The following is a 13,855-nucleotide window of genomic DNA, read 5'->3' on the forward strand; positions in this document are numbered from 1 at the left end:
TATAAAGCGAGGAAGTGAGATCCGATCACAAGTGGTCACTCGAGTGGGGACGCATTTTAACGGCAGGTGTGAACAGACGTATTTAGAGCTGTCCACTTGTGATTGGATCACCCAAGACGCGTGTTAATACCAGGTGTGAACAGGGCTAATGACTTAACAATGAATTTAACCACAAAATTAAGTGAAAAAGCAAAAAATGATTTGTGTTTTTTTGTTTTACACTGCTTTTTTACACTTTTTGTTTACACTACTTTTTGCATGGTAGTGCAAGTTATTTAGTGCAAAATTAGTTTTCCTTGTGAAAATTTTAATTGCCACGTAGTTCAGATTACTAAAGAATGATAACGGCCACAAACATCAATGACTAAATAATCAATTGGGATGACTGAGATACCACAATGAGATAATTGTTTAACAAGTGGCTCAAAACTGAGGTTATGTCTACCTCTTTGTGCTGGAGGATTGTCATGGCTGCCATAAAACAACTAAAGCAAAACTCCAGGCCCTAGTCATATTCCAAACAGTTGATTTTAGTGAAAATTGCTGTGTCATCCTTGGCATACATTCTGAATTTTTTGCACATATTTGCCTAAATGGCTTATTGTAAAGGGCAGCAAGGCACCCCTGACTTCTCTTTTTAAGTCACTGCTGAGTCACTGCTGAGAGTCATTCCTGAATGGCGTTTCCTAGGTGTGTCTTATCCCAAAGTCAGCCCACGGGACGAATCCTGCCAGTGCACAAATGGCTGGGATGAAGGTCCAGGTGGTGGAGATGGACCGGGATGGGAATATCGATATGGCACACCTGAAGGCCATGGTAGGAGCCCAAAGTCCACAGCACTGTGCTGATACGTGTTGCTGTGGCTCATGACAGTGGCAGGACAGCACCAAACTCATGTGATAACAGGGTGTATGCATAACATTTATAGCAATGCTATGGAAATGCAGATACTATTGATCTGAGTGTCATAAAAGTGATGCATAAGAGGGCCATACTTGGATACACCTTCCCATTTAATTAAATTCACGTTCTGACCTTTTGAACTATGTTGTAACTGTGCTGATTATTTCTAATTTTATCCACAGAAGGCACAAGACTTCCAAAATAGAAACTGGTTGCCTCACTTGACAATGTTAACATTACAGAAGGTGCATTTAGATAATAAAAATGAAGAAATCAGTTTTGCATTCCACGCCAAAACTGAACAAATGAACACTACAGACACAATTTTGAATTGAGAATCAAAGGTTAATTTGTGTTACAACCAATTTTCCTTGAAAAATGAGAATGCGGGCTTATGGCATGTCTTGTGTATATCAGAAATTACTGCACTGTGAATACTGTGAGGATGATGAAGGAACGTTGTCACTAATGTGGATGTTCAGTTACCTCATTCTTCATGCTTTCATCTCAGGTGGACAAACACAAGGCCAACCTAGCAGCCATAATGATCACATACCCCTCTACCAATGGTGTGTTTGAGGAGAACGTCAGTGAGGTTTGTGAGCTCATCCACCAGTATGGGGGACAGGTTTACCTGGACGGTGCTAACATGAATGCACAGGTAAGAGGAACTTTGTGCAGAAACTGCAAGCACACAGCTAATGCTCAGTAGCCATGCTTCTTCAGATATTCACATATTTTTTTGGCTATTCTGTAAAATGACTTGAAAGAAAATATTAACTGCCAGAGAACCTTGTATTTGGAAGTAAATATCCCCATACTTAATGTAAGATTGGAGGAGACGGGTAAACAAAAAAAATCTACCTTGATGGTTGTTTCATAATTCATTTAGCACTAGATTGAGATGTAAAGCTCAATTTTAAAAGACCCTCAATTAGTTAATGTGTCATGTCTTCTGCTCTGCGCATAGGTGGGCTTGTGCCGCCCAGGAGACTATGGATCAGACGTCTCCCATTTAAATCTCCACAAAACTTTCTGTATCCCCCATGGAGGTGGAGGCCCAGGAATGGGACCTATTGGAGTGTGAGTGCCCGTTGACTCGAGCACCCCCTGCCAGTGAAAGAATGGTGGGATTAGGTGTTTGGGCAGTGCATACTAGAACAGAAATAGCCACTTAAGTAGAACTTAAGTCTTACATTCCCACTGAAGAGGTAGTTAACTTGTCTGTCACATTGAACCCAGCTCTGTTGATACAAACCACATCATATTCATCTCTGGGAATAAATACAGTTTCATTTTGCTTTTCAGTGACTGACACTGTTGGTTTGCTTCATGCAAACTGTCTCATTTGTTTCTCTGCAGAAAGAAGCACCTTGCCCCATTCCTGCCCAGCCATCCAGTAGTCACTCTGAAGTCTGACAACGCTGTGAGCTCCCTGGGCACCATCAGCGCTGCCCCCTGGGGCTCCAGTGCTATTCTACCCATCTCCTGGGCTTACATTAAGGTAAAGCACCTAGCATGTGTGATACACTGGCAATACCAATATGCTTAACAAGTGTTGATCATATCTGAAAGAAAAAAACTCCACCTACAAGCTGTATCCATTTCATGTTTTCACATTTTGGAGGATATTGAGTAAGACAAAACAAATTGCAGGGCACTGTATAAGATATTGACGCACAGACTTGATTATTTTTAAAGGGAAGGATTTTCCTTCCCAAAATAACTCACAGTATGCTACAGCTGTAGTTTTCCATTTTATTTTACCCAGATGATGGGTTCCAAGGGGCTGATACATGCCACAGAAGTGGCTATCCTTAATGCTAACTATATGGCCAAGAGACTGGAGAGCCATTACAAGATACTCTTCAGAGGCAGCAAAGGTGAGTGGCTATTGGCTATTGCCTATAGCACTGCAGCATTACTTATCGCAGCACTCCAGGTACTCTGTCCCTAGGAACTGATTGAGGCTCATCTCACCCAACCTTAATATCAATTTATTGACATTCTCTCTAGCTGTCTTAATGATTGATATTAAAGAGAAGGGTTTTGACTGGGTTATAACTTAAAACTGGACTTCCATTTTCCATACCTGGGCAGCTGGTCAATTCAACCCATAAATCTATAATTTGTCAAAAAATGAAAAGTTATCAAGCTGTCATTTTAGTATTTGTAATTAATTAAAATGACTGTGTGAGGTACTAATTTATACTTTTTAGTGTATCAGGAAGCGGTGAACTTTTAGGACAGGAAGGAGTCTTAGGCCCCGTTCACACCTGGTATTAACATGCATCTTTGGTGATATCATCACAAGTGGACAGCGCTAGGTACAGATGTGAACGCACCAAGATCCGATCTGAGATCTGATCTTTCAGACCACATTCAGAGGTGGCCTGGGCTGCATATGGCCACATTCTTTTAGCAGTGTGAACGCAAATGCATCCTGGGCCACATTGGAGGACTGCCTACTCAACTGACGTCCTCTGCGTAGCAGAAGTATGTCCTCATTCGCACGCCAACGGCGCTCACACCAGTGTGATTAGCTGTTTAGTGCATAAGCTAAAACCGGTGCGATTAGAACACGAGATTGGAAAAATTCTAGCTAATTTTAACTTGGAGGTAACAGTGATTTAACGTTAAAAAATATAGCGAATGCTGAAACTTAACTGAAAACTATGAGAAGCTCAATAATGCTAATGAAAATATAATGAACCATGTGCACTACATAGCATGAAAAATAAGTTACGTGCGAAAGGGTTTTAAAGTGCGATAACAGGCAACAACAACTAGAGTTCGCAAGCTACCTCAAATGCTTCCAAGCCCCAAAGGTGTAATGCAATATATTACATGAAAAATGGTATTACGAATAATACGTGAAGTGTTGTAGTTCTACAAATAAATGTTAGTAGACAGTTGTGGGAGTCAAGATTTACGATATCATGAATATCAAAGGGACATTCTAAAACGCTTAACGTGGCTTATTGTTCCAAAACAACTACTCGGACATCTCTTGTCAGAAACACTTCCTCCTTTAAAAAAATCAAAACTGAAATCCTAGGCGTACGATCGTTATCTCACTACGTTTTCCTCTCCATTGACGCCCATTATAAGGAAAAAGCTTAACGTGGCTTAATGTCCCAAAACAGCGATCAATGATCACCAAATTTGTCTGACATCTCACATGTCATAAACACTATCTTCTATCAAAAAAGTGTTCATAATCATTGGATTTCGGGTTTGATTTTTTGACAGGTGACAGTGTTTATGACAAGAGATGTCCGAGAGAAATTTGGTGATCATTGATGGCTGTTTTGGAACATTAAGCCACGTTAAGCCATTTTATGTTAAGCATTCTTCCATAACAAGGGCGCTTTGGTTTTAGAAAAGTATTTCATAGATGTATTCACAATACTAGCAAATCAGCAAACACCCTTTGATATTAAACTACATTATGAAACATTTTCATTGCAGTGAATAACGTAAGAAACTTTGGAAACATATTTTGCTTAGTTTTTTTTGCTTGTTTAATTCAACCATACTGGCAAGGTGCCAGAAAAATACGGCGAAGTTCAAAATGTTCTAATCTAGCGTTTATGCTTTTTCCAATGATAAACAGAATTTAACAAAAGATCAGCTGCAGCTGAGTTAGGGGTATTTAATTTCAGTGATGAATGGAATCTAGCTTGCTAGTCAACTAGGTTTTCATTTACAGATACAACACACATTTCATAGTGACAGTCATAAGATTCATTCAAGCAGACCCTTAAATGAGGCGTAAACTTACATTAGCAAAACGGAAATGAAGTACGTGTTTATTTGCATATAGAGCGGGGAAGTGAGATCTGATCACAAGTGGTCACTCGAGATGCATATGGAGATGCCAGGTGTGAACGGACGTAGTTAGAGCTGTCCACTTATGATCGGATCACCAAAGATGCATGTTAATACCAGGTGTGAACAGGGCCTTACCTGATTCAACTGGAGAAACTGAACAGATAGCACAGCTTGTGTCCATTGATGAATTTTGCCCTAGAATGTCAAAGCACTGTTCACCATCTGCAGGGTTTGTCGCTCATGAGTTCATCTTGGACGTGAGACCATTTAAAAAGACTGCAAATATTGAAGCAGTAGATGTGGCCAAGAGGCTTCAGGATTATGGTAGGTGGAACTCAAAATGGCTGGCGTGACTGTAACAAAAATACTAGCATCTGTCTGATTTAAGCACCACACAAAACAATTAAATTAGAGTACAGGTTGGAAAAGTGGGCTTTGGGAAAAATTGCAGCTTGTTTCAGGTTTTTTTATGTGGTCTGTTATTTATTGACAGCAAAGGTTGCACTTGTCCTTTATGTCAGTAGTAATGTGATCCAAATTTAATGTTAGACATGCTGGCAGTGACAGTCTATTGGTCTGTAGAGAAAATCAGCTCAATTATTCAATCTTGATAAAGAAGGTTATCCAGCTGAATGTCTTCTCATTTTAACACTTCCTTACTGCTACTGTTTTTAGTTAAAGAAAAATGACCACATTTGCTTTATCTTTTCAAAGTGTTTGTTCTGTCAGTACAATGGCATAGTATATCATAACAATAGAAATCTCAGTTCTTGAACAAAGACAGCCACCATCATGTTTGAATGCATGCTGGAGTATTCACCAGATTCTTCTTTGTCTGATACATATTGAGAAGTTTTTTTTCTTTCTGTTTTCACATAAATAGAGTGTAGCTTTATCAGAAAGCTGTATGAACCATACTGGCACAGTACATAAAAGACTACTAATTTTACAAAACTGACAGAAGAGTAAAAAGTTGATTTCTATGGTACTGGATTATAATGATTAAAGTGGACATAATGCTGGCCTTTGGTCACATTTTGGTTCCCTACCCCTAATCTTAAGTGTTAATCCACAGGACACGATTCACTGCTGAATTTGTAATGCAGGTGTAATCTCTGTCCTGAAAGGCTTCCACGCCCCTACCATGTCCTGGCCAGTGGCAGGGACCCTGATGATTGAGCCCACCGAGTCGGAGGACAAGGGTGAGATGGATCGCTTCTGTGATGCCCTTGTCAACATTCGGCAGGAGATTGCTGACATCGAAGAGGGCAGGATGGACTCGCGCATTAACCCACTGAAGGTGCCAGCCTGAATTGACATGGACACTTTCAGATCACAAATATTCAGTCTGCCTACATTACAGCATGTACTTTTGTTACAGATGGCTCCTCACTCTCTGGCCTGTATCTCATCCTCCACTTGGGACAGGCCCTACTCTCGGGAGTCTGCTGCTTTCCCACTAGTAAGTCTCTTGACTATCACACTCTACTTACCACACACTGTGAAATATACCAGGCAAAAGATTGCAGAATGTGTCATACCTAGGTCAAATCTGGGAATTGATGGGTCAAATTGAAAACATTGTTCATTTAGGTTACATATTAATGGACGCAAACAAATCCATCTTCCTTAATTAGCTTTAGTGCAAATACAGGGCTATCGGCTACAGATTTCATTCCGCACTCCTGTTTCTGTTCTTTATGTTGAAAGCACACACATGCTTTTTACATAGTGCTACATGTGGCAGTGATTTTGTTTATCAAATTCCTCAGCCTTTTGTGAGACCAGAGACCAAGTTTTGGCCATCAATCTCAAGGATCGACGACATTTATGGTGACCAGCACCTGGTGTGCACCTGTCCACCAATGGAAGTTTATGAGTCTCCTTTTGAAGCCAAGAGGGCCTCATCATGACGGCAAATCTGAAGCTTCCGTTGCAAATATGCATCGATCCTTCTCACACTGAAAATCCACCATGAATTAGGAGACCTATATTTTTCTTCTGTCACATGATATACATTTGGTGACATAGATTTCTATCATGTATTGTACAAATAGTTACCTTTACATCTCCCTTCACTTTTGGTCGCTATACTAAAAACACATTTGAACTATTCGTATTGCTGTACCCGTGTAAGCTTTGTTTATATGTTTATCTTGTCTGAGTTTTGGGATAACTGAATTGAGAGCATGTGTCTATCATCTACTTGTGGTTCAACCAACAAAACACTGTTTGAAATGTTTTAATTTTATTGGGATGTTTAAATGTTTTCTAATGACCTTTAAATGGTTGTCTGCCAACCTGCTGTAGAAATTGAGTAAATGTTTTAGAGATTTACCATTTTGCTGTTGAGCATCATTTCCAAACCCAAATCAGATAATATTTTTGGTTTGGTCTGTGGGTTGGCCTGTGAGGAGCTTAATTGATTTCTGTCAAGGTAAAGATTGCACGAAACTGGGAAATCATGTAGAAGAATCAGTGGTAGTGACTGCACTGGCTGTCGCAGAATCAGCTTCTTTTAACCCAGAGATATAACCCACTGGTGTCAAAGACCTGTCAGTCTAAAGTTACAGGCTTTCAAAGAACAGTCTATATACATCCGCTAGGTGGCTCTGCAACAAACAAAAATAGAAATCTAGGCAGACAGTAATTCACTTTTGTCCACTTCAAGACATTAAACTTCTGAAAGGGGTAATGTGCTGAGTTTAGGTGTTTAATTCCATCTTAAGTAATAAGCTCCTCTAGAAGGGCAAATATTAGAAAATTCACATTCCTTTAAATAATGGTTTCATTGTTCATACAAAAATTGCATTTATTTATATTGTTAGTCATAGTATTTCAGAGTTTTTAATTTAACATTAATTTTAACCTTTTACAAGAAGACATACCATTGTTTTACATGAGGTGAGCTTTTGCGAGGTGGAATATCAAATTTCATCATGCATTTAATAGGCCACCTGGGTATAATTAATAGCTACATAAAGAGAAATCAAACTTAGAGTTTGAATTTTGAGCTTAACTCTATTTACATTTACATTTATTTATTTAGCAGATACTTTCATCCAAAGCAACGTACAAAAGTACTTACAGTAAGTATAGCGACAGTACAGGGACAGGATGTGTACAGTTCCACAATGAGACAGTAGTTCTCAGCTGAGAGCAAAGTCTGTTTGAGGACGCAGTACTAGCTAATTTATATAACTACAGGGTATAGGGCAACTAACAAGATCCAACTTCAAAACAGCGCAATGAGTGCCAGAGTAAAGGCGGTAACAAAAACACAAAAAACACAGCAATTTTTAACAGCACTGTTGAGTGGTCAGCTCTGAAACCTGACTGGTGGGGGTCCAGGAGGTTGTTCCTGAGAAGAAAAGGGAACAGTTGGTTAAGTACTGCACATTCCAGGGTTTTGGATAGAAATGAAAGGAGAGATACTGGTCAGTATTTCATAACATCTGATGGGTCAGTGGATGGTTTCTTCTGGAGTGGAGTAACCAGAGCTTTCTTGAGGTCTGGGGGCACAATACCAGAGATTAGTGAGGTGTTGATAATTGAGGAAAGAAATGGGGTGATCTCACCGGATATAGATTGGAGCAGAGTAGAGGGGATGGGGTCCAGAAGCCAGGTTGTGGCATGGTGGTCTGAGATGAGTTGAAGCACATCCAAATCATTGAGCGGCATGAAAGAGGACAGGTGGTTGATGCAGTTGGTCGGGGTGGTCAAGAGTGTTGTTGAGGGAGTGAGGGGGGTCCCAGATGCTGGTCACCTTTTCCTCAAAGTAAACCCTAAAATCATTGGCAGAGAGGAGAGAGGGGGAGGGAGGAGGAGGAGGAGGGGAGAGGAGGGTGGAGAAGGTGGAGAAAAGTTTTCATGAGTTAGTTAGCATTAATTTTGCATTGGAAGAATGAGGACTTGTTGTTGCAGATGTGAATACTGTTAGCAGAGAGTGATGGGTAGCCAGGTCCACAGAGGATCTGGATTTCCTCCACTTCCTCTCAGCAGCTCGCAGCACAGTCCTGTCTGAGCGGAGGGTGGAGGGCAGAGTGAGGGAGAATGATACAAAATAGTGGTCCGATACGTGGAGGGGAGTCACGGTGATGTGGGTTGTGGTACAGCCTCTGGTGAACACAAGGTCTAGCTGATTTCAGGTGATGGCGAGAGGTTGAGGGCAAAGGACTGGAGGAGGGAGATTATGCTGGCCATTGGGAGGTCTCAGATTGAATGTCTGAATGAAGTCTCCTAGTACAGTCAGTGGAGTGTCATCAGGGAGGGAGTTCAGAAGAGTGTCGAGCTCGTCAATGAAGAGGCCGAGGGGACCTGCAGGACGGCAAAGAACAACAATGGTGAGTTTTAGAGGATGAGATACAGATATGGCATGGAATTCAGATGAGTTAATGGAGAGAGTATGGAGGGGCAGAGGGGAGTATCTCCAGGATGGGGAGATAAGCAGGCCCGTGCCCCCTCCTCTGCCTGAGGCCCGTGGAGTGTGAGAGAAGGAGTATGAGGAGGACAGGGCAGCAGGGGTGGCGGTGTTGTCCAGGGAAATCCAGGTCTCAGTGAGTGCCAGGAACTGGAGTGACATGGTCTCAGCGTAGGCCGTGATGAATTCTGCCTTTTGAACCAATGACTGGCAATTCCATAGCCCACCCACCACTGAGAGCACCTTGGAGGAGGACAGAGGAGGATAAGCCAGGTTAGCCAGGTTGCGTTTACAGGAGTTGTATCTCCTGGAACGAGAGGAAGAGTGGACAAGGATAGGAAGGCGGCAAATGGTGTAATGAGTAAAGGGTCTGGTGATAGGGGAGAGAGGAGAGGAAAACGCTGATAAAATTGCTGTGAGGAAATGACGGTACAGCAACCGGCAGCCTCTGGGTTAAACTAAATACCCTTGATGCTAATCAGCTTGATCAAACAAACAAAGCACAAACAGCTGGTTACAGCTGAACACAGGTGATACTAATCGATGATACAATAGAACGAAACTGCTCACTGCAAACACGAAGTTAATTACAACTACAGCTGACAGACAACTATTTTTACTTTGTATCCAGGAACTTGATGCATTTACAGTTTGCAGTTAAGTTGTGACTACCAGCCTGGAGCATGAGAGGAGAACACTGCAGTGAATGTGTAAGTGAACCTGGGACTGGTCAGTAGAGGATAACGGACAAAGCATAATTTCCAAAAAGAGATTAAAACGATCACAAATCATTGTTTTGCCCTCCCAAATACACTGACATGAGATCGCAATGCTGGGGTGGAGAAATACTTGACCAAAACTAGTTTTCAGTGAAGTAAGAGTATTGATGCAAACACATGAAAATGGTTACAATTATACTTCTTTCCAGTAACACAGCACTTTAGCCTTATAGAATCCAAATATTTAATGGGTTCATATTAAGTGTTATACAATGTATAAAATTTTAAATTGCTACATAAAGACATGTAACACCCCCCATTGCTACATAAAGACATGTAACACCCCCACCCCCCGCCCAACACACACACACACACACACACACCCACCCCTTAGAGGTAACATCGCTACATAGTTACTGGTGATTTTTTCTCCAAATGGCTTTAAGAGTAATGAACATCTAACACAACAACACATGAAAGAGAAGCTTGTGGAAAGCTATTGTCTTTACAGTCACAGCAGAAAAACAAATTAAAAGCTCAAAGAGTGAATCATGCATATCAGACTTACAAGATGTCATTACAGTTACACTGAAAGTGCTTGATATTCATTGACTGACAGCAACAAAAGTAGCTAAAGAAAGACTGCAATTTTGTGCATGTGTTTCAAAAAGCAATGAGGATCAGACATTGAGTGGATCACAAATGCAAGAAAAAAGTCTTCACATACATACATACCTTCTTCTAGGCCTAAGGTAGTTCATTATTTTTAGGTCAAATGCATACAGGATAATGCTCTGTGATCAGCTATGATGCTAATGTCTTACACCTTCACCTGAGGAGCTGGGGCTCTGGAGCACCACAGCGTTAGATTAGTAACTGAAGTGCTAAGTGAACCTGAAGTGTCAGTTACAGCTGGTTGGATAAGTGTGTGCATATCCAGTTGGTTGGCTCATTGGCCCTTGCTGTAGCAAAGAAAGAACTGGTCCAGCAGCAGCTGTAGTGTCTTACTGAGAGCCATGATGTTTTTCCACGACTGTGGCTGCATGCTGGGCGGGAGTACACCTTTGCATCAGATGACCTCTGTAGACAGCTCTGGGGTTAGGAAAAGAATCTCTCATTATATGACATCCTTGTTTACAGTTATTAATGTATTGAAATTTTTTTATGAAGAAGCATGTCCATGTTGCAAAGAAAAGGCTACTGTGTGTCGAAATGATACCTTCTGGCCTTTGTTTTCTGCACCATAGAGAGATTATGCAGTTATAGGCTGGAAGATCAGCTCCTGGAAAATACACAGAGATCTGCTCCACCATTCTCAGTTCTGCCCAGGGCAATTAAAAGGCAGCTGTTGCCGCTGGAGCAGTGTCAAACACAGCATAGGTGTATCCTGAATTTGATAAAATGTGAAAAGTAGTAATTATAAAATTACCACATTAAAATAAAAATGAAGATGACTTACTTCAAATACTTTAAAAGCCTTCTTAAGCAGCTCCATTTCTCTCAAACCCAATTTTTCTCATTTGAAGCGGAAAAATATGTAAATATAAAAATATAAGATCCCAAAAGAAAATAAATGTAAAAATACTGGTTTCAATAACACTATGAAGTTAATAAGATATATTTAGATATGTTTTTACATTTGTTTTGCCAGCGTGTAAATTAAAGCAACCGTAGGTTGCTAACGAAAGTGACAGTGAAGGTAAGTGCTTTGAAAATCGGGGGGTGGGGGGGGTGTTACTCTTTCACTTAAACATTGTAATAAAAATTTTAAAATAAACACGAATTAATTTTAAATCACTGCCCTAAACTGAAAATTGAAATTGAAATTGAAAATCAAGTAATCTGTTCCCACAATCTTTGCCATAGAGACAGGGTGAGTTGATGACCCTTTATTCTGCAACTCTTTTGATTGTGCCTTGTCTTATTCTCCTGGTGAAGAGCATCTTTTCAGAAGCTCAAAAGTAAGCATGGTTGGTCCTTATTGGGCCCTCCATGAGATAGCTCGTGGCCTTACTGATTGTTGAGAATATCTTCCTGGATAATAAAAAATATGGATATTTTGATCTAGTGCATTCTGCATATACCTTTAATACAAGGTTTTCCAAAAAAATAAAGTGTGCTCATTTTTTACCTGCATTATTTTTAAAAGTCTCTCATTACAATGCATGTAAGGTGCCTTGACTTTCTCACAGACCAAATCTTTTCAACAAGATTGATTTATGTTCATTACATTTACATTTATTTATTTAGCAGACGCTTTTATCCAAGGCAACTTACAAAAGTGCATACAATAAGTATAGCGACAGTACGGGGACAGGAAATGTATAGTTCCACAATGAGACAGTAGTTCTCAGCTGAGAGCAAGGTTTGTTTGAGGACACAGTACTATCCAATTTGTACAACTACAGGGTATAGGGCAACTAATAAGATACACCTTCAAACTTCAAACAGCGCAATGAGTGCCAGAGTAAAGGCGGTGACAAGAAAACAATTCACAAAAGCACACAGCAATTTACAACAGCACTGAGCTGTGTGTGATGGGTCAGTCCAGGTAGAGTCTGAAGAGATGCGTCTTCAGACCACGTCTGAAGGAATGGGGTGATGGAGCTGTCCGTAGCGGGACAGGGAGTTCGTTCCACCACTGGGGAGCGATGCAGGTTAAACGCCGTTGCCTAGCGGAGCCTCCTGCTTTGTCCGTGCAAGGGGCAAGACGTCCAGTTGCTGCAGGTGTGCAGGGCTGGATGAGGTCTTGGAGGTAGGTAGGGACTGTCCTGTTGATTGCAGAGTAGGTGAGGGTCAGGGTCTTGAATCTGATCCTGGCAGCGACAGGAAGCCATTTTAGCAGGGGAATAATGTGGGAGAATTTGGGGAGGTTGAAGTTTAGTCGGGCAGCTGCGTTCTGGATGAGCTGCAGAGGCTGGGTGGTGCAGGCTGGGAGGCCTGCGAGGAGAGCGTTGCAGTAGTCCAGGCGAGGGAGCACTGTGGCCTGGATAAGGAGCTGCATGGCGTATGTTGTTAGGAACGGACGAATCCTCCTGATGTTGTGGCGGAGGAATCGGCAGCGCCGTGGCGTGCAAGCTATGTGCTCCTTGAAGTCCAAGTTGCTGTCGAGGATGACGCCCAAGCTCTTTGCTGACTGAGAGGATGGTATTGTGGTGCCATTGGCTGACTGAGTTTAGTTTATAACATTTTTTACAAACATGAAAATACATAAGCCTGCCACTAGAGTCATTTGACTTTGGAAAAACATCAGTGATGTCTCCAAGCTTCTTCTCTCTAACTGACCCACCACCTGCCCCCTGGACCCAGTACCCTCCCATCTCCTACTGCACTCACACACATGAACACATCACTCATCACTGGCACCTTCCCCACCATGTTAAAGCAGGATTGGGTAACCCCACTGCTCAAAAGGTACACACACAAGCCCTCCCAAGTAGAAAACAACAGACCAGTCTCTCTCCTCCCATTCCTACAGTGGATATAAAAAGTCTACACACCCTTATAAAATTGCAGGTTTTTGAAATGTAGACAGAAATAACAATATAAATATCAGACGTCTTCCATCTGTAATGTGATCTTCCAACAAAAAAAAAAAATCCAGAGAAAAAACAAAGTTAATTTTTAGGAACATTTTAAATGAATTAAAAAAAAAACAAACTACAACACCCTGATTGCACACGTCACATCTCTCCTGGGGCCTCATTTATAAAACGTTCTTACGCACAGATTTGATCTTAGAATGTGCCTTAGTCTTAGAATGACTAATGTAATCTTTATGACTTTCAGACTGGATAGAAGGAAACTGACAGGTGACTATCAATGATTGTCATGAATTCATTAAATACATCTCTAATAAACTCAGAAACACGAATAGCGTGTCAAGCAGTTCGTCTGTGCCCTTTCCGCCGTGTTGTCCTTGCATATAGTCTCCACCATGGTTTGCTGTGCTGCATGGGGATGCTCCAATAGCTCCGGG

General features: G+C 41.3%; 1 protein-coding gene across 1 annotated transcript in view; it reads left to right on the forward strand.

Moving 5' to 3' along the window:
• Positions 1-7,062, forward strand: part of gldc (glycine dehydrogenase (decarboxylating)) — a 29,001-nt gene extending 21,939 nt beyond the window's left edge. Inside the window, exons 17-25 of the mRNA XM_036526699.1 lie at positions 691-816; positions 1,415-1,564; positions 1,874-1,986; positions 2,266-2,407; positions 2,675-2,786; positions 4,966-5,061; positions 5,865-6,037; positions 6,119-6,199; positions 6,510-7,062. Of these exons, the coding sequence (XP_036382592.1) occupies positions 691-816; positions 1,415-1,564; positions 1,874-1,986; positions 2,266-2,407; positions 2,675-2,786; positions 4,966-5,061; positions 5,865-6,037; positions 6,119-6,199; positions 6,510-6,650 (1,134 nt within the window). The 3' untranslated portion in view covers positions 6,651-7,062. The remainder of the gene's footprint in view (positions 1-690; positions 817-1,414; positions 1,565-1,873; positions 1,987-2,265; positions 2,408-2,674; positions 2,787-4,965; positions 5,062-5,864; positions 6,038-6,118; positions 6,200-6,509) is intronic.
• The last annotated feature ends 6,793 nt before the right edge of the window (positions 7,063-13,855 follow it).

This window comes from Megalops cyprinoides, chromosome 4, assembly GCF_013368585.1.
Source record: "Megalops cyprinoides isolate fMegCyp1 chromosome 4, fMegCyp1.pri, whole genome shotgun sequence".
Lineage (NCBI taxonomy): Eukaryota > Metazoa > Chordata > Actinopteri > Elopiformes > Megalopidae > Megalops > Megalops cyprinoides.